This window comes from Pholis gunnellus, assembly GCF_910591455.1.
Source record: "Pholis gunnellus genome assembly, chromosome: 12".
Taxonomy (NCBI): domain Eukaryota; kingdom Metazoa; phylum Chordata; class Actinopteri; order Perciformes; family Pholidae; genus Pholis; species Pholis gunnellus.
This window is the reverse complement of record NC_136539.1, coordinates 21,882,868-21,907,336: the sequence shown is the minus strand read 5'-3', so window position 1 is coordinate 21,907,336 and position 24,469 is coordinate 21,882,868. Positions and strand designations below refer to the sequence as shown.

At 42.0% G+C, this 24,469-nt stretch overlaps 1 protein-coding gene across 1 annotated transcript in view; it reads left to right on the top strand.

Moving 5' to 3' along the window:
- The window catches only part of kalrna (kalirin RhoGEF kinase a), a gene marked incomplete at both ends in the record, with an annotated part of 118,940 nt that overhangs the window by 12,269 nt on the left and 82,202 nt on the right, over nt 1–24,469 (top strand). Inside the window, 6 exons of the mRNA XM_079170410.1 lie at nt 17,752–17,826; nt 21,117–21,231; nt 23,060–23,252; nt 23,763–23,936; nt 24,045–24,128; nt 24,283–24,414. Coding sequence (XP_079026536.1) covers nt 17,752–17,826; nt 21,117–21,231; nt 23,060–23,252; nt 23,763–23,936; nt 24,045–24,128; nt 24,283–24,414 — 773 coding nt within the window. The remainder of the gene's footprint in view (nt 1–17,751; nt 17,827–21,116; nt 21,232–23,059; nt 23,253–23,762; nt 23,937–24,044; nt 24,129–24,282; nt 24,415–24,469) is intronic.

Genomic DNA, 24,469 nt, shown 5'->3' with positions numbered 1-24,469 from the left:
CAGCCCAAATAATTATACCAAGACGGAAAACGAACCAGAGTCCGATTCAACCGCACTAAACAGCTAAAACCTTATCGTGTCATGAGCGCTACTTTTTTGCAAAAAATGTATCTTTTAGCAGACGTTTGAGGCTACATCCACACTAATACAACGATCTCTGTGTTTAAGCACCGTTACAGAAATAATCTCCATCCGTACTAACAAGCCTGCAAAGACCACATCACCGCTCACGTACTTTATCACACTGCTGGACACGCTATACAAATAAAGTCTGTTGTTTGAGGGGTTCCAAAACACCGGAGTAGTGTGGACGCTTGGTGTAAATCGTAACATTCATCATCCTCATTCCCGCTTACTTCTTATCCTATTAATTCACTTGGATTTCTTCACATGCTCTCCTGTTAGCCAGTGATCATCTGAGCTGAAGGTTATTTAAATTAACAAGCCTAACTCCTCCACCACAGAAAGTTTGGTTTTACAAGGTCTTAGAGTATCTCTATAAACCGATCCAATACACGCCGTTAATGTCAAAGTGTCTTTAGCACGTTGTACCTCATGTAGTCTTTTTCACTTGTGGGGAGTCTCTCCCCCGACTGAACTGGACCCATTGCAGGACTCCCAGGTGGGCCACGTGTTAGTAGAAATACCCTCAAGGAAGAAGATGCAAGAAGCTGCGTGATTCACCTGGAGTCTCTAGCCAACCGTCCAATCAGGATTGATTTCAGTCGCAGCCTGAGTGGGGCTGTCAAGATACACACACACACACACACACACACACACACCTGATATAGGGCTTCCTTGGAGATAACCAGAATGCTTGACCCTGAGTAATTACTCACCACCCTTCGGTTAAGAGTGTGTGTGTGTGTGTGTGTGTGAAGCAGAGAGGGATGGCTCTCCAGCAGCTGGCTGAGCTGTATGTCTGTGAGCAGATCAGAATCTGACCCGTACACCATGTTATTGATTCCTTTGTCTCGCGCTCTCTTTAAGGCAGAACAACATCACACCGACTCATTTTGTGTTTCTCTACGTTTTTTTACTGCCGAAGCAATTTTCAGTCAATTGATTGGTTGATGGAAAGAAAATGGCAAATTATCCCTTCAATCATTCGCTGGTTTCAGCTTCACAGATGTGAGGCTTTGCTGCTTTTTCTCTGGTTCTGGTTTTTGATTGTAGGTTTAATTAGATTTAGGTTTTAAGTGGTGAATCTATGTGGGATAGTTAGTCATTTTAGTTCAGTTTGGTTCTGATTTACTGGCCTCTCCATGTCTAAACATCAGCGCTCCTCATTAGTTCACTGCAGTCAGTAATTACCCTGTTATTCTGTACTACACAGCAGTAAAACTCTTTATTGGCTGCAAGGAAACTACTGTGTTTTACTGTGTGTATGTGTGTGTGTGTGTGTGTGTGTGTGTGTGTGTGTGTGTGTTGGGGGAAAGGGAGAGATCAAATGAGGTCAAGGAAAAAGCATGTATTCTCAGTGAAATGATAATAGATAGAAGTTTGAGGAGATTTCTGTCTACTTCTGTGTAGTTTGCAGGTTAACTAACACAACAGCAGCACTGTAGCTTTGGCTGGTGAAGACTAACGAGTGGTGAAATATTGTTTTTAAAATAATAGCGTGGGATAGCTTTTGTTTCGGGGGCCGACCCCTGAGAGAGAATCCTGGTGCGTCTGTTCGGAGCTCATCAGTTGTGCTGGTTTTATTGAGCGAGACATCAGTTCCTGAGCTGCTCAGAAAGACGCTTTTGTTCCCTTGAAATTGTTTTTCAAAAGGTATTAAAATCATTGGAGCTTTTCTTTGGCCACCAGATTTCATGTTTCCAAACTAAAAAGACTTCAAAATCATTGAGAATTGAGTTTTGTACAATGTTGTTGGGGTTATTTTTTCATCTTTTGGCTGTAAATGGTTTAATGTCGCTGTCTGACTCATTTGGTTCTGACGAGTCACTGACTCAGAAATCCCACCGAAAAAAGACCCAAAAGCTCCAAATGACCAACGGTCTAAACTGATGAACCGACGGATTTACGGGTTGACTGGTCACTGACTGGTTTACTCAGCTTACCAGTTTGTTGACTCACAGTTTTTATGGATCCACGCTGGCAACAGCTGTAGATGTTTCAACTTATCCTCATAGAGAAAAGTTCCTCCTCATCTTTCGTGCATTTTCCTACAAAACACGTGTACATGAATAATGCTGTCTTTTCAAATAAACTACCGTCTTCACAGGAAACTCAGTTAGGTTTAGGCAACAACACTACTTAGGAAGACATCGTTGTTGGAAGTACTGAAGTGCGTAAGTTACGTGACAAAAACATCATTGAACTGCGGCCTCCTGACAGATCGCTGTTTGTCGGTCACTGATGTCACGAAAACATGTCAACATAACTCAAGAATTCTTATGCTAATTATGTCAATTTCACACAAACGTCTGAAAGGGTAAAATGATGAAATGATGACACGGGTGACTTGCAGCCCCGAAGCGATTCGTTCTAGTTTATCAAGCGTGTGTTTTGTCGTGAGGCTTCTTCACTAGCTAGTTTCCTGCCTTACTGTTTGCTCGTCCTCAGTTTAACTCCAGCCTAAAACTCTGAGGCAGATGAAGATTTAGTATGCTGTGGTTTGGCCTGAGTCAGTGAGTTTATGTGTGTGTGTGTGTGTGTGTGTGTGTGTGTGTGTGTGTGTGTGTGTGTGTGTGTCATAGATTGGAAAACACTCCAGTACAACCACAAGTGGCTCTTTGCAGGAGAGTCGCACTGCAGTTGTGTGTGAATGTGAATCCTGAATTTTCTTCATTTTCAAAGTTCTGTTCATAGTTTCCATTCAGACAGAATGAATGAAGCAGCTGGGACTGATCCATAACACCATTTATTCCTTTCTGTCTTTCTTTGTCTTTTTCTCAAAGTGGTTTCTTTTTGCGGTCGTTTATTTTTGATTCATTTCTACGTTTCTGTCCTTCCTCGTCTGTTCGGTCGTGTTGCTGTCTTCTTCTGGCATCTTTTCCTTCTTTGAACCCAGCACCAATTAAATTCCATTCATCCTTGAAGGAGGCTGCACACACACACACACACACACACACACACAGACACACACACACTGGTACAGGAACATTTGTGTCAGGCTGTAATTGAGCGAACAGAACCTGGCTTACTGAGGAGTATTAATAGAACAAAGAGAACACGAGTGGAAACATTAATCCTTAATATTCCTCAGTTCAGGGTTCAATTATCATCTGATCATCTGTGCCTTACATCCACCATCTGATAATTGAGTCTCACTGTTTCCTCTCTCCCTGTGATGCTCATCCAAAAGTCATTAGAGAATAAAAAAACACTTCATCACAGAGACGAGATGTGGACAGAAAGGGGGCAGCTTGTGTTCATTCTGCCTGCTGGCAGGTAGCGTTTGGAGATCAGTGAGTCCGGTGTGATGAGTGCCTCTAATTATCCATGAGCCTAAAAACACACCCACACACACACACACACACACACACACACACACACACACACACACACACACACACACAGATCTGTGAAATCAAAGTTTGAGCAAAATCAGGATCAAAACACATAACGGTAGTTACTGAATCGATTCAACCAAAATGTAAAAGATCAGACGCTGAATTTATCCATTAGGATTAAGATCAAGTAGTAAACAGCAGTATGATTGCAGACTTGGTCATGTGAGGGTTAAAAATACCATTCATCAAGTCTGTTAATTTCCGGTTGAGGCATTTGTGTGTATCTGGTGTCGTAGATGTAATCATGACACGGATTTAAGTTGGAGATTGGTGATTACGGTGACGCCAATACGGCACGAAGGCAGGATTAGCAGCATAGACACAGCTCTTTGAAGCTCTTTGTGTTTGATGGTTTTCCAATACCGCAATGCTCTCTGGGACTTGTAGTTGACCTCTTCCTATAGCTCGGAGTCAGATTCAATGTTCCACTGATGATTCAACCAGAAGAGCTTCATCAGCCACCTATTGTACTCATAACAAGTTAGGATTGTATATAATCCTATATGCATATATTCTGATTATTACATGAAGTAAAAGTACAACAGTATTATCAGCTAAATGTATTTAAAGTATCAAAAGTAAAAGTACTTGACGCACATCAGTGATATATGATTCTTTATGACATCTAGCTATAAAGCAGTGGTATGTCATCTATGTCCTAAACATATCTTTGGAACCGCTCATCCGAACTACTCCACACTTGGCGGGTGTATCATTAGGGACCCAAGGGAGTGCCATGTCGGATTTGGTGCAATTTGGACACAAGACACGTACGATATTGATAAACTTTGTAGAAACAAAGGAACGGCGCTCTTTGTAGCAGCGGGGGGGGCGGGGCTTCAGGGTTCTTGCGGACTGAGTCAGACACGTTGTCTGCAGTCACTTCTGACTCACTCGACTCTGCTTGTTCTCATTATCTCTCGCACTTTTCATATTTCTTAATTCTTAATTCTTATTTATATATTTTATTAATTCTGATGCATCATTTTACTGTTGTTCAGCTGCTTGAGTTTTGAACTAGTATAATGTATAGTAAAGTTGCCTACTTTAATTCATTGGTACCCATAGTGGCCCCTTCCAAAGGCTCACAATATTTAAAAAACAGTCCGGTGATCCAAATTCGTAGCTACATTTTGGACTTTTTCTCCAGTCAAAGACATTTGAATCATGATGAGGGGCCCTAATTACACACTGCTTTTTTGGAAAGGGTCAGAAAAAGCCCCAAAAGATGGAAAACCCTGGTTTAATCTTTGTATATGTTTAAAAACATTGTAATCTGAAAAGTAACTTGTAACTCTAGCTGTCAAATAAATGTAGTCGAGTAAAACGTACAATATTTCCCTCTGAAAGGTAATGTATATAATGTCTAAAGTAGCATGACATGGAAATACTCGAGTAAAGTACCTGAACACAGTACAAATGTATTTCATTATTTTCCGCCACTGCTAATAATGTAACAAGTGTGTGTGATATGAGGCACAGATCACAAGTGTGTTTGTTGTTACAGTGAATGTGGCGCCTCCAAGTACCTAACTGTCACCAGGCTCTTCACACACACACACACACACACACACACACACACACACATTCCATGTCTGACCACTCAAAGTTTTTCCTCTTTACAGACAGCTGCTGTCTGGAGACTGAAAGCTGATCCAGAGAGCGAGAGAGAGAGTTTCATCTGATAGCTGAAACACGTGTTCCGTGTTTTAACATTTGGTTCCCCTCCGTCTCGAGCTCGGCCTTTCCTCGAGGAAGGCACCTCTGGCTTCCTCTCGACCTCCGACCTCTCTGGTTAATCATGTTCATGTGTGTGGAAGTGTCTCAGCAGGATAAAACAAGCGTGTCTGTGTGTGTGTGTGTGATGGATATTTTCAGGATGGTATGCAATGAACGGGGAGTTCTCTTCTGCAGCGGCTAGAAGGCCACACAGTCCAGCGGGTTGTGTTTTATGAGGAAAGCAAGACGTCGACATTTTCTTTGGTTTCCCTCTTTCTGCCCACTTCCATTTTATTTTGGTGAACATATCTGGCATGGAACTTTGAATTTAATCTTTTCTTTATTTGGCTAGAAGATGCGACTTCCATCAAATTACATTTCAAAATATCTACGTGCAAATATTCACCATATATACCTGCAACCACAAAAAACACTTTAACCAAAAGACCAATTGTTCTATTTGTCTGTTCCGCTGCTGTTGGGTGAAAGCTAAATCACGATATTGTGTCTACCTTCTAAGCTAACTGGGTTAGCAGGTGCACCCGCTCGTAAAACCAGATCACTGCATCAAAAGCAACTGTTTTGTTAGCGTTTAGCAACTGGTGTGTTGCTCCCACAGACACACAGAAGGCATCAGAACCTCACAGCGGCACTTGACACCCTGTATGTGCTGCATCAGGACGTGTTGATTTTACTCAACACGTCCGTGAAATTCAATGCGTTGTTCAAATATGTGATGTCATGACTTGATCTTTCCTGCTTATTGTCTTTATTGAAGTACTGATTTTTAGTCACGAAGCAAGAATTCAGTCAAAAGGCATATTTTGGACCGATGGAGCTTTTTCTTTTTTTAAGTTCTAAGAACTTAAAAAACTAAATCTGTTTTTCATTATTTTTATCTGACCATTCAAACCAGTGATTCAGAATATCTGCACTGGTTTTTGTACCCATAGTCTGCTTCTACTGAGAGCAGCACTGTTTGATGTCAAGCTCCACGACTAACGGATTCTGCTTGTACTCGTGTGTGTGTGTGTGTGTGTGTGTGTGTGTGTGTGTGTGTGTGTGTGTGTTGTGCGTTGTGCTGAGTCAGCGCCCTCCAGATGGCATCTCTCCGTGTGGTTGGAAGGCAGCGCAAAAATGATGTCGTCACCCCTCCGAACCGAAGCTTTGATGTGATTGGTTCCTGCCGAATGAGTCAGATGGTGGCGATGGACGACATATATTTATATATGGATACGTGTGTGCATGCAAGCGCGAGGTCTTTCTCAGTTAGTCAGTTCCTTCGTATGTGAGAATATTTTGTTTAGTTGGCCTTCAGCCAATAGTGTCTGTGTGTGTGTGTGTGTGTGCGTGTGAGTGGCAGCCTTGAGTCTTTAATAGGAGGAAAAGCTCATTGTTATCACTGTGGAAACAGCAGGAAGAGTCCCACAGTCAGTTTATTATCCAGAAATGAGGAGTAAGTTAAACTGGCCGTGTAGAGACACACGTATATACAGAGAGAGAGAGACGCAGACACACCGTTGTCTCTCCAATGATTGCATTGTATGTTTTTTCTCTTTTTTTTCCAGCAACTGTCCCTTTATGAGAAGAAGCTTCCCTATGGAGAATACATCATCTGCTGTGTGTGTCTGTCTGTGTGTGTGTGTGTGTGTGTGTGTGACCCGAGTGTGATGCCTGGCAAGCACTTAACTATTACAAGCTCTCTCTTTCTCTCTGTGTGTGTGTGTGTGGTTGTGAGAGACAGAGAGCGAGAGAGCAGTGTGTGGTTTGCGTTGGAAGAGTGATGGATGTGGTTTTCCTCTGCAGGGGAAACTGGAGCCGTCCGAGGACATTAAAGAGTGTGTGTGTCTGTGTGTGTGTGTGTGTGTGTGTGACACGAGAGAGATTCAGATAGGAAATGTATTCACCCTGAAGTGTTAAAGAATATGTGCAGGTGATACGTTAAAATAACGAGACAGGAATGAATTATTCATGTTCAGCTTGACGCTTGACATTATTTGAATACTGAAGCTGGAAAGAGTGCGTTCTGGTTTGGGGGTCAGTTGCCGTTGTCGGACCGTGTGATGTTGACATCTCGATGACAGTTCTTTTCATGAACGCTAGTTGCATTATTGGCCTGTAGTTTGATGGTTCAGTAGCACAGGCTGGCAAAAAGACCCACGGCAGTACGTTTTAAAAAGGTGGGGTGAATTAGAGCTAACGGCTCTGCTCTCTATCAGCCATATAGCAGCTGCTGATATCAGGAAAGAGGTAGCAGGCGGTCTTATGAGCAGGTCTGCATGAAAAATGTAAGTATGTAGGAAACACTTACATTAAGTACAAACTCTTTGAATAAAAAGTTGAAGCTGTTTGGAACATAACAAGCGGGAGTTATTGGCAGTTTATCTAGAAAATCCCTCCAGTAAATGCCAGAATTTCTGGCTAAATCACACATGCTTTGCATACTGTTTTTTTTTTTTCTTCTTCTTTTTCTACCAAGCAGCTGCTGATCTTCTGCTTGACGTTATTGAATGACTTGTTGCTACTTCTCTTCAATAAATAAGAAAAATGCAGCAGGTCCAAGTTTTTCCTGCAGCATTGGGCTACTTTTAAAGTGTTGCCCAGGGTTTAATGTTGGTTTTGTAGACGTAAATAATGTCCGCAAATTGACTCCAGATCAGCACGTAGCATACACGCATGGACATGGGACACGCCCACACACACACACACACACACACACACACACACTGAGGCGTCCTCTCAACCCCCGGGGGAGACACGCGACACCCGGTAAAGTTACTTGGATGTAACTCCAGTTCTATGAATCCATGCGAATGGCTCGCCATTGCGCTCCATCACTAAGTAAATGAAACACTGTAAACACAGTTGTTGTGAGGGATATAAATCATGTTATCACATCATACAACACACCTTTTAGCGGGTCTTGATTACGATAGCAGGATGAATTTTTAAGAAATCCGGATAAAGATTAACAACAGAGCAAACACTTGTTCTGTTAAATATGTCATTTAAGTTCTGCTGCAGTGCCGCCCATGTTTACATTACTGACTGTATCTGTTGCTGCGATTGTGTTTGAATCCGAAAGCAGAAAGCAAACAGCTGATGCAACCCAATCCTGACAGGTTAACACATGCTGACGCGAGCGGGGTGACAAGCGTCTGTTAAGATCAAACCTGCGACGACGACGTCGTTGATTGATTTGGTGCAAACTGTTAATAACTGCTCAGCCTAAGCTTTTGGGGAACTTCAGCTTTCCACAGTCATAAATCCAAGAATATGTACTGTGTCGCTTTGAATTCTTTCAACGTGTGAGCAAAGCAACGTTAGATATGACGGGCCCCGGGCCCCTGTCCCCATGTCCCCGCGGTACCACACGAGGTCCGGCAGCCGGGTGTCGGGGCAGCTGTTGGTATGGGTGCAGACGGCCTCACCTGTTGCCTTCTAAAGACATTTAGGCACTCGTGTGTGTGTGTGTGTGTGTGTGTTTGAGTGTGTGTGTGTTTGAGTGAGAGAGATAGGCACACACACACTCACTGCAGTTTGGTTTTGCATAAAGCTGTTAAACTGTGTGTATTCGATCGTCACACACACACAAACACACACACACACACACACACACACACACACACACACTCTGGCTCTCAGACCCAGATACATTAGGCTCATGTGACCTTTTTTTGAATTTTGGCTTCAGCTGTGCCAAGCTGGGAAATGAGCCTCTCTCCTTAGATAAATGTACATCGTATTTATAGAGATTTATACTTCCTTAATAACGTTTAAAAAAAAAAAAAAAACCCTGACGTCTGTTGGCTGTCTGAGCATCCTCAGTGTCACCTTCGCTGTCTGGCGAACAGCTTCCTCTCTGACAGGCTGACGTGAACAGAACTTTAAAACTGTCTGACTGCTTATGTCACCCCCCCCCTGCATTGTGTGGGTGCGTTTCAACGACGGTAGCAGTCCTTCCTGCGAGGATGTCTCATCACTCGGTTCCTGCGTGCTGCTTCTAGCCGTGTTAATGGTTCCAGCAGGAGCACATGTTAACCTTTGACATCTACACGTCTGGGAACGTTGAGCACCAGCTACGTCTCTCCACATGTGTGTGTGTGTGTGTGTTCTGACCTTACCCCTGTAGATAGACATAAGAATAGACATAGATAAAATGGTTCACACACACACACACACACACAGTGCCATCACTTCCTGACTGTGACCTTGCTATGACAAAAGAAACACATGTACACACCAGAGTCCATTCATGGTTCAACGCTTACACGTTTTTTTTACTTTCCTGTGGTAGTGTGGGAATATGAAATGAAATGTGTGTGTGTGTTTGTTTATGACATATGAAAGTCGCATATTCCAACGTCTCACCACGTCCCGGTTACCTGCCTGGACGCCGTTAATTGCCAGGTTGTCGTCGGGGCGATCAGATGTAGCCGTCTAGCAACCAGTGCGCTACATGAACGGAACCCACGGGACAGACGCCAAAACTTCACAGGGACAAATCATTAGAGCAACATTTATTCCCACAACGAAATGAAAAAAACATGAACGCCCTCTGAAAGACTTCTGAGGACTTCTGTGTGTGTGTGTGTGTGTGTGTGTGTGTGAGGTTTGGTCAGAGTGGTTTTTGTGTAGCTTTACCTCTTTGAAATATTGTAAGGCAGTAAATCAGTGATCACAGAGACACTGTGCGTTTCGGTGGGCTCGCTTGCAGAAAGTGCTCCAGTATTTCTCTTTACAGCACATTAACTTTGTGAAGTTGCATTTTATTCAGCAGTTTTTGGAGCCCATATATCTGTGTTATTTTGCAGTTTTACATCTTGAGCTATAATTCTATAAATGTTTTATTATCTGAGGAAAAACAGCCGCCTTCACACTCCGAAAAGAGCATCAGGAAGTCTGTGGATAATTCAGATTAAAATAAAAGTTAACAGCTATGAGTCCGTACAGTCACTTCTAAAAGGTCCAGGCCAACCAGTCTGCGTGTGCCACAGAGAGCTGATGATGCACAGTTAGTAATCAGACTGTAGACAAAGATTATAATGATCTCCAGCAGGAATCGTTCACAGAATACCACATTTTGACAGCAGTGTGAAAGATTTAGGGGATCTCGTTCCCCATCAAAGAGGATTTAGTCCAATCTATATAATCACAGATTGAAATGGTGCTGATGGGGAAACTTTTGAACGTGTTCGACTGACATTGTGAGAGTAAAAGCTTTGTCTTTTGTCAAGTTATTGTTCTCACATCATGTTGTGAATGTGTGGTATTTAAATTCATGGATACATAGGCCTATAATAAAGCCTGACCTTTGACATTGCTCAATTCGTTGACAATCCGTCTTTAAATTTTGTTTTAAGTTTCATACCAATGTTCTGTTTACATGAGAAATTAAAAAGCAGATGTTGGCTTCCATGTGCCGCTCAGTGACGGTGTAATAGAGTTTCCAGACGTGTGACCTGCCCCGGCTCCGACGGTCCTGGGTGTGTGTGTGTGTGTGTTGACTGAAGCGGGCTTAATTTGAATTCATTACTTTAAAATCCTCGCTAGCATGTCAATAAGGCCAGAGACACGGTCAGTCATTCACGGTCATTAGAAGTTTATTCGCCGGGTGTTTTTTTTATGCCAACAAGCTGCTTCGGGATGACACGCAAGAGCCGTTTGTTTCCGCTTGTTGCCTCGCAGCGGTTGAAGAGTCCGAGCATTTAAAAACCAGAGAATACTTTGGTTAAATTCCTCTGTGGTGGCACTTTTACTTTCCCAGTATTTCTGTTTTTTTATTTTCCTCTCGGAGGCAAAGACCAAGTCATTGTGCAGTTTATTCAGTGTGTTGGCGAGCATGTTAGCTGCTAGCTAGCTGTTGTTACGCAGGTGCTACTCTCATGTAGCTGGAGGGTATCTTCTCGCTCACAAAGGTTTTTGGAACATTTTTGGTTATATTGTCTGCTGCAAGTTAAGCAATTAACTTGAGAGTGGATAGCAAGCAAACATTGATATCCTGGCATCTTTTAGCAGCATGGGGAGGCTTTTTGTAGTTCTTTTCAGAGACAATGAAGAGATTCGCGCTGCTTTTGCGTTGCTCAGTGATGCTTTTACGCTCTATGCGCCTTGCGTTTTTTACAGCAGCGCCCTGAACGACTCAATTTGAATATAACTAGCGGAAAGGAAGCGGACGTCATTAGCTTTTTTACCTCAATTATGGATACCACCAACCGTAGTTACCATACTGTTAAGGAGTGGACAGTTAAAGGTTAGGATCAAGCTAACGTTAGTTCATCGGTCTACCGATCGCTAGCAGATGTCTCACAGAGATTCTGGATGATGTCAGCCTCGGTGTAAGGACACACACACACACACACACACACACACACACACACAGAAGGTGGACTGCCTTGTTCCTGGGCAGCGTGGCAGCAAAGATGAAGTTTCAGGTTTTCCCTCTGTCTGAGGATTTAACTCTTTTTTTTTTTGGGCTGCAAGCTCCGTCTCCCCACTGTGTGTGTGTGTGTGTGTGTGTGTGTGTGTGTGTGTGTGTGTGTGTGTGTGTGTGTGTGTGTGTGTGTCAAGTCCATTCAATGGCCCCAAGTTATTCAGTCTTGTGTGTTTAACAGCCATATGCTGCTGTAATCACTGCTGTGTTGCTACTGTACAAACATGTGCTGAATGTGTGTATATGCGGTGAACATCTCTGATGGAGGAAACACATGCTGGATGGATCAAAGGTGTGTGTGTGTGTGTGTGTGTGTGTGAGATAGACTGAAAGAAGAGCCAAGATATGAACAAAAACATGCGTGACAGTTATTAAATACTTGAGACCCAAACTGGATTGAATGTTTGACCACACTGCTCTTTGACCTACTTGTGTGGTGAGAGAGAAAGGGAGGTATAGTTCTCACACTGTGTCCTTTCTTGATGTTACAACCTCTGCTTTCTTACGATCACGAAATTAAGAAATCAAACAAATCATGTCACGTCCATCAGGATGCTGATTATGTTTTATCTCTGTGGAGCAGACGTTGGCATCCCTGGGATTAGGAATGGGATTGTCATCGTTATGTGCCAAATACAGAAAAAACAGAGATTGATATATAAAGGTATGTGACCACTCTTATATGGAGGGTCCATCTGCGCTAGTTTCCGTTTTTTTTAAATGCAAACGCCCATTTAGCTGCTAGCAAAAAGCAAAGACGTAGGTTACCAAAGTAAGATCATCAGTGAGGTTATGAATGATGTGAACAATAGCTCCATAGCTACAGTCAACGTTTGGGAAAGTGAAAGGGTTAGTTTGGAGAACTTTTTTTTAAAGAAACAGTGTTTTTCGGGTTAAGATTGCTGTTTTCAATGGAGTCTTGTAGCTTTAAAGAGTGATATAACGGCTTCAGTTCCCTGTCGGAGACGGCTGTCTGAGAGCAAGGTACAGCAACTGTGGACGGGAGCACCAGAAGAACGTATTTAAAAAAATAAAATACAAAATGTACTACTATACTATATTTATAATATTTTCACAGCTTTACCTCAGTTAGACAGCCCTTTTCAAACAGGGAATTTAAGCCTTATCGATGTTTGGAAAACGTTTTTGGAAGGTCTTGAGAAAATAGCATTATGATGTCAAAACATTCGTACTTCAACCAAGATGTGAATTTTTCGGAATTGAACACCACTGAGAATCCTAGAACAACCTAAAAAACAACAAAACAATAGACCCGTCCTTTTGAATAGTCCTATTTCTAAAAAACTTAAATAAGCAGCAACTTAAGCTTCTGCGTTGACTGAAAATGTGGTTAAAGAGACAGATTTGTCACTCGCTACTGGTCCATTATCAGCCTATTTAATGTTGTGAACAGATGCAGACCATTACAGCTGCAGCTGTGATCAGAGCCGACATGCTGCCCTCTGTGTGTCCACAGCTTTTACTCTTCTTTATTGCTTTTTCAAAGTTAGAGTTTTGCCCCGAACAAAATCTTTTGAACTTCTCGATCGGACCACATTTGTGTGTATAAGCTTTTTTTCTTCTCCAAAAACAAAACCGCTAAACTACAGACCTCCTGTGACAGGATTTAGTTTACTCCACGTGCTTAAAGGCCACTGATGTTCATGAAATGAAACATAAGTCTCTGTTGTTTATTTATTCTCTCCCATTTACAGTGCTTTTTACAATGATAAACTACATTTTACCTCCCAAAGAATCCAGAAAAATGTCTCGATTAACTTTTGAGTTAACGTTAACCAACCTGGCTCGTATTGACAACACTTCTTGAGGTGGTTTCACAATAAAAGGCCACTGAGTTCTTCAGCCATGTTTTACAAAGTATATTTAGGAAGTGATGAGTTAATATCAACAGCAGCTTTGTGCATCGACATTATTTTATATAGCATCTAATGAACAAACCAGAAGATGATGGAGCTCCCGCTGCTCCATGAGTAATGGAGTGACTACTGGCAGCAGGTGATAAGTAAGATAATATCGTGCAATATAGTGCTGTTTTTATTCTTTATTCTACAATTTACAAATCACAAACAATAAAAAATGACTTTACTGGATGACGACTGTGAAAGTCATTTAAATTCACTGTGTGAGTGAAAAGTCTTTCCACATTTGGTTGGGATGGTTATCGACCCTTTGCTAAGCCCTGCTGCTACTATAGAGCCTACACTGTCACTAACCACACTCGATGACTGAATATTGTGATTTTCAGAGAGAAGCGGACAGAAGGGTCTACAATATGTGTTTGAAAGATAAATCCATGATGTCGGACTGATTCAGCTGTGAAAATAGGTTAAAAAGATAAAGATAGACGCTAAAGCTGCAGCTCACAGAGTTCATCAGCTGACAGAGACTGAAAACAGTGAAATTAAGGAACAGCACTGTTCCTGTGAAGCCGGGTAGGTCTTTATTCACTGTTACAATCATTAAAAAGTATACCTCCTGTCTGATGCTACGCTACGATTGGCCAGTCTGCATTCGAGGGGCGGGACTTATCGAAGGGTCAATACAAATGTCTCTTTCTCTCTGAAATTTCCTTTTTTTCTTGCGGTATATTGTTTATTGGCAAGTTGTTTCAAGGCCACTGAGGAGTGTGTGTTTTGTGAGTGTGTTTATGTGTGTTGTGGGGATGAAAGACTGTTCATACAGTCACAGTGTGGGGACTATCCTCCCTCTCAAGATGGTCCCCACAATGTAAACCATGACATTTTTTAGGTTAAGTCTTGGTTTTCGGTTTGGGTCAGAGTTGTGTTTATATTGTGGTTGTGGTTAAAGTTAGGATAATAATTGCATAGGGGAGGAATTAATGCAATGTCATCCTGAGTGGCAAAAACATCTGTGTGTGTGTGTCTGTGTGTGTGTGTGTGTGTGTGTGTCTGTGCACATTTTGTGCCCTTCTGCTTGTGTGTCCGCATTTATCGACAGTTGTAACTATTTGCATAATCCTCTCTATCTCCTTTTTCCTGGTTAGCAACAACGGTTACAGAGAAAGCAAGCAATGAAGACTTGGAAATATACATTTTTAGATGCATGTTCGTTCATTCATCTTTCTTAATAAACATGAATAATTTGATAGTAAGTCTGCCTTTTATTGATTTAAAGGGGATGGACAAAATATATGTAAAGTCTCTCACTGCACACATTCTTATATACAGCCTTCAATGCAAGTCTTCATGGTTCCATACTGGAAAAGAACCTCTATTGGTGAGCGGAGAACACCGTAGAACCACAGCCAAACCCGACTCAACATCACTGTGCTCTCAAACACAATATGAAAATCACGGCTCAAAAGAATTCTGAAAAAGGGTTGTGTGTTTGTCCAGAGACGAGACTGCCAGATTTGTGTGTGTGTGTGTGTGTCTCCGTCTCAATCTCAGCCAATCCTGTCTTTGTTCCTCTCTCTCTCTCTCTCTCTCTCTCTCTCTCTCTCTCTCTCTCTCTCTCTCTCTCTCTTTTTTTCTCTCTCTCTCTCTCTCTCTCTCTCTCGCTCGTTTTTCTATTCAAATCATTTAGATTTTAATATAACGACACATGTTCTTCTAGCTTCAACAAGCGAGCAGAAACAACTTGGTGTGTGTGTTTTTCTTTTAGATCCATTCATTACCATTTTTAGTCAAAGTGAACAGTTACATTGATTTGGTGCCAGATAGAGCTGACTGTCACTGTGTTCACCCTAACGCTGCACTGTAAGTGGTGCATCTGTGTGCAAGTTTAAGATATATGTCGAGCTAGAATCCATCCAGATTGTGTGTGTAGGACCGGTTGGGTCCATTCCACGTCAATTACCAGTTCAGCCAAGATAGCTAATTAGCTGCAGAACATTAAACAGCATGTGAACATAGCTGCACGAGTCCCATGGGTGTAACTACTGCACTGTCACTGTCAGCTGTTTTAAAAAACCCATTGATGTCATCTTCAGCTACAAAATACAACCTAAGCTAAACGGTGATACATGTCAATAAACTATAATAATTGATAAAAGTATTAACATTCTGTCATTAAAAAAATACAAAAAACTGATTATTTTTTCATAGAATTTGACTCAGAAAAGCACAAAAAACATGTTTGAATATTATTATGTTTGGTATTTTTGCTCATCACTTAAATCTGTACAACCTAAAATAATATGATTATGTTAGCAAATAAACCATGATAATAGTACTGAAATTGTGTTTTTTAAGAAGTTTCACAGTATTTTTCCTAAACAATTCTGCATGCAGAAACGTGAAATATAAAAAAAATTCTCAACACAACTAACATGAATTGAACAATGACCATTTCTTAATTTTCGACATGCTAATTTATATGAGCAGAGTGCAAAGGTGTTGATCGTTTTGTTACATTACGCACGTGATGTAAAGTAACGACCTCTTCACACGCGTACAACATGAAGACAGAGACATAGCTGCAGCTGTTTTTTTTATTTAAGATTGATTTATCAGGATCATGCAAACGCCGATCTCCGGTGGAAGGTCTGTTTCTGAAGGGTTAAAAACAACACAGCATGCCTTTGAAAATGTGAAGCATGCATGTACAGATAATTTGTGAATAAGAAGCTAAACTTGGCAAAGACATTGTGATAATCCGTTAAATACGGTGGAGCCACCTGCACCTGAATACAATCCATCTCTGTGCTGCATCAGGTATGAATCAATACTATTTCTGTAAAGCATGGCACACGGTTACATGAGCCAACATAAAACTGATCAATTAGATCATTAACCTTGAACGCCATTAATGATCGTGACTAATCGCTCAGCTGCTGAGCTGTGATCAGCTCTGATTGGTCACGTGTGTCGAGAACAACCTCTGAATGTGTCTGAGCGATCTGATCCCAGTGCATCGTTCACACGCTCGTCAAAAGTTCTCCACTTGGGATCAAATCGCCCGTGATGCATTAAAAAATGTGTCAGTAAGATTCTCTTTCCAGACTTTACTGGACTGAAAATGAGGGATTTGAATATCAATATTGTCCCTTCAGCCTCACTTTTTTTTGTATTTCATATAAAACAGGTTTGTGTTGATGTTAGCGCTTTAAAACATGGATTTGACTTTTATCTCTCTTTCGGTGTCCTGAGATAGATTTGGCCGACTTAGCGTTCTCACTGTGGAATTTTCTTGAAACGTGTGTGTTTGTGTGTGTGTGTGAATGTGTTTTGCAGCCAGGAGAGTGTATCACATGCACATACACACACACAGCATGACATGGACATTTCTGCTTATTTTCTACAGAGAGAGAGAGAGAGAGAGAGGTGAGGAGGTAAAGAGAGCATAAATAAGAACGAGGGAGAGAGAGATTTCATAACATGACAGACGGCTGACCAGATGAACTGAGAGGGAGAACAAGACCCAGGGAATGGAATCATAAAGAGATAAAGAGATAACAAAGGGTGGAAGAATGAAGATGAACTCTTATTTCACTTCATACAGACTGTTTCTACTGTTAATACTGCCACTTTACTGTTATATAACAATTAACGTAGGCGTTAAATGCTTTCAATCATGTGCAGATTATGAGATAATGAGCCCCTTGGCACAGCACCCACCACCTCTGCCATAGACTTTATAGTTGTTTAGCCTCTCTTTGTTGCTGTTTTAGTGTCTTTGGAGTTGTCACACATCTTTTATGTGGTTTTGTGTCAATTTGTAATAGTTTTGTTCTTTTTGTAGTTATTTGAGTCTCTTTGTCGTTGCTTTGTGTCTCTTTGTGGTTGTTTTGCCCCTTTTCATCGTTGTTTTAAATCTCTGTAGTTGCTTTGTGTTTCTTCGTAGTCATTTTAAAAAGGGGTCACAAGGGGTCCTCTTGACACTTCGGGCCCCTGGGTCTGTGCCCGGTAGGCCCCTTTTACGTTACAGTATGTTAAAGCAAAGAACACACACACACACACACACACACACACACACACGCACAAACCTAGTAATAGCTAGATGAGTGTGGGTGTGTTCTCTCTCACAGGAATGTTGATCTGATAATGGGATTAATACTAAAAGCTCCACTGTTTTTCTCTCTCTGTCTCTATTCAGGGTCACTGAGGACTGAAGGCATCAAGGCGTCTGATGTTCTTCCTGTGTTAAAGGAGAAAGTAGCCTTCGTGTCAGGTGAGTGTCAGTCAGTGTGCTTCAATCACCAAACATTCAGTCCAGGACAGGAATCCGGAGCTACAGACTGTAAGCCAGAGTTGTTTGAGATCACACCAAAGACACTGAGATCATACAAACCTACGTCAAAATACAGCAGACAGCGGGGAAGAACTCCAGGAGCTGCATTCACAAAGGATCTTATCTTACCAAAAGGTCTTCCTAGCTTAGAGTTCCCTAAAAGGGAAAACTCGCCACCTTTTTATATCCAATCAATGTTGATGGTAAATGTTGTTGATTGAAGCAATAAATCCGTCAGTGCGGGCTATATTGACCGAGAAAGTCGAGTTCTCCTGACAGACAGACCGGATCAAGAGAAAGGTAAAGAAAGAGGTTTTAGTTCTCTCTTGGGTTCTTTCCATCATGTTGTCAGACACTTACAATAACAATCTGAGCCCGTCAGTGGCAGCAACAATCACTATTAGTAGAAGTAAATTGACGGTGAGGAGTTGTCCCCCAAGCGATTACATTACAGCCTGTTTAGTGGCTGCCGTCTGCAGCGTTCTCCCTCAATACTGGACCAGTTAAAAAAAAGTTGTTCACCACGTTAAACACTTAGACATGAAGACACAGGAAAAAAGGGTCCAGGTTGAAAAATACCAGCGTCACCCTTTGACGTTAGGACTGACACTTCAGGAGTTTCTCTTTTAGCCTTAAGATGTTTATTGAAGACAGCCCCGGGGGTCAGTATCAACATCCTAACTCATCCAGGAAGGTCCATGGCCTCATCCAAGACAAGTCTGCGTACCGACTGGTCGCATAGTCACAACAGCTTAGAGCTGAGCACACCCAAAATTGTGGATATGACTGTGGAATATGAGTGGATATCACTGACCCCACTCATCATACTCAATAGCACCGTGTCAGCCTTTAAACCGCCAGGACTGCAGAAGAGATCACTGATGTCTGGACCTAGACCTGCACACCTCCTGAGACAGGAAACTGGCAGGGAAAAATCATCACAGGCCCTTCACACCCTGAACATGACTTATGTGAACTTCTCCCCTCCGGCAGGCCGCTGCACATCACCGCCTGCCAAAACGAGCAGAGAAAGCAGACGCACAAACTGTTTCACTCAACGGGCCATCACACGCACAAACTCTCAAGCCGTGTGATGCATTTCAGTTCTGAACAAACAAGACGTAGCGTCACATGACCTCAGAAAATGTACCGAACAAAATATTGTACCCCCCCAAATTATTAAAGATTTACTGAAACAGCAGCCGTGAATTGAGGAGCACCCAAGCAAAGATTGCTAAAAAACAACAACGAACAAAAGGATATATGGTTCTGTGTTTTTGTGCTTTTATGTAGAAACTTGCCTCGCTCTACCTGTGTACTCCGTGGTCGAAGCCTTTGAGTCCAAAGTTTTGGACTAGATCTGAAACAGACTCACGAAAAACCTGCAAAATGGAAACCCGATCAGAGGGTCCGAAAAAAACAAAAACAACTTTTATTATTGTAATAACACCCTCATTTTGTAATAAACAGCTTGAGTGCCATATTGAATATACTTCATCACATTTTGTAATACATTATTACATAATGCAATGGTTATTTAAAATGCAGGAGATGCAATTTGTTTTGTTTGCAACATCCATGTTGTTTGATGTTACATAGTGTTATGTTGTTACATAATGCACGTAACAAAAGAGTGCAACTCTGAATTAGAAGGAGAGAATGGGAGAGAGACATTGAGAGAGAGAGAGAGAGAGAGAGAGAGAGAGCGAGCATGTAAAAAACAGAGTGCCAACAACGATCTGTCATCAAGATTCCTCCCGAGATTACAGCAGCGTGCTCCCTCCCAAATCACACACTCAAACACACAAGCCGATTTTCCACGACTGAGTAGCAGTTTCATAAACATTGTGGTTTGTGTTTCTTACATTAATCTAACCAAAACATCTCTACTCACATCATTTATCACAGACGGGGGAGAGGGAGCGTTTGTATTTCGGATGGCTTTTTGGAGCCTTTGGAACGTGTGTTTTACTGGCTGATGAAGCTGTGATGGGAGTTTTGTTTCAAACACACAGAGATATTAAAGCTATTAGTGTAAATTAAGAGCAGATTAGGACTGATACAGTGATACTCCTTAGTGGTGAAGGAGTGACAGTGTAGAGTAATGTCTGCTCTGTTACTTCAGTTTTCATTCTAATGTACATCTCATGAAAATGTAGATATACATTTCTGTTTAGGCTCACACTTGAATTGTATCATTTACAATCCAAAAAATATCCTTTATTCTGGAACTTCAGTCTGACAATGCTGTACCACTAGTACAACTTTAAACTACTACTAACAATACTGCCATAATAGAAGCACTGCTACTACTTCTGCTAAAGCTATATTACAAATACTACTACTAATAAGGATAATATTACTACTACTTTTACTACTACCATCACTACTTACTGTTAACTACTACTGCTACTAGTACCATAACTTCTGTAACTTCTTGCTACTTCTCCATCTACTGCTACTACTTCTACTAATACTACTACGACTACGTTTTCTGCTGTGACCGCTCCTACTACTGCTACTACTAGTACTGCTAGTACTCTTTCACTATTAGAACTACTACTTCTACTACTAATGGCATATATAAGTACTTCTACTGCTGGTACTACTGTCACTTCTACTATTGCCACTACCACTTTAGCTGCTACACATCCATTAATGCCATGAATTATGACACAATGAGCCCCTGGGCACACAGACTTAGCCTCTTTTTATTTGTGTTTGTTTTGTGTCTCTTTGTAGTTGCCTTGTGTGTCATTGTAGTCGTTTTGTGTCTCTTTGTTTTTGCCTTTTGTCTAGGCCTGTTTAGTAATCCATCCATGACTACTACTGCTATTAAAACTGCTACTACAACTAATTCTTCTGCACTTTCTGCTAATACTACAGATGCTACTACTGCTGCTACTAGGCTAACTGCTGCTAATAGGCTAACTGCCGCTACTAGCCTAACTGCCGCTACTAGGCTAACTGCTGCTACAAGGCTAACTGCTGCTAATAGGCTAACTGCCCCTACAGTTATCGTACCACTACTGGCACAACTGGTACTAGTGCGACTACATTCAGTGTAATGAAAGAAGATGTCGCCAAATGTTTGGTGAAACAATACTTGGCAGGATAAAGTCCTTGATGCTCTTGGTCTTTTATGTGAAATGAACATAGGAATGCCACTGAAACACTACATACAAACATAAAAACCATCACGCTTCTCATTTCATTGTGTGCGTCTGAAGGTGGGCGAGATAAAAGAGGCGGACCGATCCTGACATTCCCTGCAAGGAGTAACCACGACCGAATAAAACAGGAGGACCTGAGGAGGCTGGTGACCTACCTTTCTACTGTCCCCAGGTACACACATTTCCAACACACACACACACACACACACACACACACACACACACACACACACACACACACACACACACACACACACACACACACAAATAGCATGCGTGTTCTTTATTTTAGATTTGATCATATTTGCAGTTATTATCAATTAACCTTTTAATCAGCCTCGTTATTCGGGACGATGCCATGTAGTAAACTAGGCGTCTCAGAGGGAAGAGGTGCAGGGCGGGGTGCGTGTGGAGTGCGTCGGTGCTGTCCACACTGCGGAAATCAAACGCTCCTCTCTTCGACATCACAGCAGCAGACGGAGAGCGGCGCTTTGATTTGCATCGGCATGAGAGCTGCAGTGTTTGCAGCGGACAGCAGCGAGTCTGTCACACTTAGCTTGGAGTCCATTTAATCCCGCTGTCCCCTCATCACAGTCTGAGGATGTTACACGGAACGAGCTGGTCTAGAGAAAACCGATCAGTCACAGACCAGTTCCTGGGACTCTCCAAATTTATTTTTTTCATCCGTTAGCTGACTAAATTATCAGATGTCAGAGTGTCCTTGAATGCTGCAGCAGGGAGAGGTTTGTTTTTTTAATGCAAACAGAGACTGATGTGAATTTTAAAACATTCACCTGGCTGACTTGAACCAAACTAAACCGAAAATGTGTATTATCGTTTGATCCCCGTCAGCCCCGCTCTGATTACTCCTGCTAATCGAGCTGCTGTTTCCATGGTGACGAGTGGAGTTTGTGCTTCCCCGAGGCAGACCATAATGGATGTGCTTTTGTTGGAATTTTTATTAAATAGAGGTTGTGTGTGAGTGTGTGTGTGTGGCGCTGAGGTCATTCCAGTATATTTTTACCGTCCAATCAGCAGCAGATGGATTGAAGTGTACACATCTGGCTCTCGGACTGGTTTCAGAGCAGCTTCTGGTCACCGGTGTACAGCTGTTGTCCTCTCTATCACGTGGTATCACACACTGTTTTTTGTTAAAGTTTCTTGAACTAAAATGTTTCACCAATTCACTCCCATTTGTAAAATTCCCCCTTTTTATCTAATTTTGTTTACATATTATTCACGAAGTATTAATATATGTTGCATACAATTTATACAGCCCACACGCATAAATAAATTAACATGCAACACGCACGGCCCAAATTGCCATCTGGAAGGCTTTCTGTTGTCTTCATATCATATTTATTTACACAGCCTATGTGAGTGTTGGCCCAAAACAGATCTGAGAATCTCGTTTCAATGCTTTCCCTCGCTTTCACAGGACTGATCTGTACCACATGTGAACAGAACTATTGCTGAATTAATTTGCTGAGGTGATGTGAATAATGTGGAGCCTTTGTTTTTGTTGGGGAAATACACCTTTTTTCCTGGAGAGATGAACCTATTAATGCCACTCTCATAACTGTGCTGTGAATATCAGACTATAAAGCACGTATCCAGTCGGCTTAGTATTACATTAAGACTGGAAACAGTGGAGACTTCAGAAAGTCAGTGTTCCCGGTGAAGAAACAGTTTATAATTTGCTTACCGAAAGGCATACTCTGAGAAATAAATAATTGTATTTCACTAAGTACGTATCAGTGACTGATTGCAAGCTCGTGGCCTCGACTGCTTCCCTGTAGAGCAGTGCAGACTACTGCTTACACTGGTTCCCTAAAGGTTTCTCTAAGTAATTAGGCTGGTGCACCAGTCTGACAACTGACGAGGATTAAGCAAGCATCACGATTGATTTCTCTGTTTAGGAGCTTTTTTTTTAACTTCTCGATTGTCTTTCTCCTCTCCTCCTCGTCTTCTGTCTGTCTGATTTCTGCCTCTCCGATCAGTGAGGATGTGTGTAAACGTGGTTTCACCGTCATCATCGACATGCGTGGTTCCAAGTGGGAGCTGATCAAGCCTCTGCTGAAGACCCTGCAGGAGTTTTTCCCGGCTGAGATCTGCGTGGCGCTCATCATCAAACCGGACAACTTCTGGCAGAAGCAGAAGACGAACTTCGGCAGTGCGAAGTTCTCCTTTGAGGTCAACGGGCTTCTTTGATTTCTTTTGAGTGTTTCATCCAACACATAGTCTCACTTCAGACAGCAATAACTGTCTGGTTTGGATTAGCCAACAGTTTAGAGGCTGAAACAATTTGTTTAAGAAGTTTTTTTAATGATTGAAGACTGTTGTCGACAGTAGCAGTATCTATGCTCTCCATTTAAAAACAAACAAACACATCTTTAGGCCAAATTTAAGTGTTACCAATGTTGGACTCAATAGTTCACTTTCCCTTTGCTCATTTGCTGAAGTGTCATGCTGCTAAACAGAAGGGAAATACTTTCTTTTAAATAATATTTCTCACACTCTGTTTTCTCTAATCTTAATGTAGAATGCCAGTAGTTCGCTGCTTTCTTCCCATGCCATTGTCTTTTTTTTGTAAATGTTTAATTACATGGTGTCATGGAACACACGGCTCAAACCTGTATGATCCGTCACTGCTAAAAATAAAACATTCATTTTGACAATTTCCTTTAAATTTCTGTTCACCAGACCAGCATGGTGTCAGTTGAAGGTCTGTCCAAACTGGTGGACCCCTCCCAGCTGACGGACGACTTTGAAGGCTCTCTGGACTACAACCACGAGGAGTGGATGGAGCTGAGAGTCTCTCTGGAGGAGTTCATATCCAATGCTGTTCACCTGCTGTCCAGACTGGAAGACCTGCAGGTGGGGGGGTGGACAGATATATGGGCAGATGAATGAATAGTTAAATCGAGGGAAGGATTAAAGGAACAGTTCATGCCAACATGAAAACATTGTACTGTGTGTTCGCAGGAGCTTCAGTCCAAGAAGGAGTTTCCGGCCGATGTGGAGGGATCTCGTCGGTTGATAGATGAGCACACACTGCTGAAGAAAAAGGTCAGCGAGCTACTGTCAGGACAGTCCGATACAAACTGTAGACATCTTAATAGATTCGTTGCATTTAGCATTCCCTGGGCTAGAGCTAGCGGAGCTCTGTGTGAAACATTATAGTCGTGTCATCACGCGAGTCCTTTTCGATACTCTCCTGTAGGTGTTGAAGGCTCCAGTGGAGGAGTTGGACCGGGAGGGCCAGAGGTTGCTGCAGTGTATCCGATCTAGTGATGGTTTTTCAGGGAGGAACTGCATCTCAGGCTCTGCTGACTTCCAGAGCTTGGTGCCCAAGGTAAAGTCACTCCAGCTGATCAATATAATAAACATGTTACAGTTTGGGGGGGAAA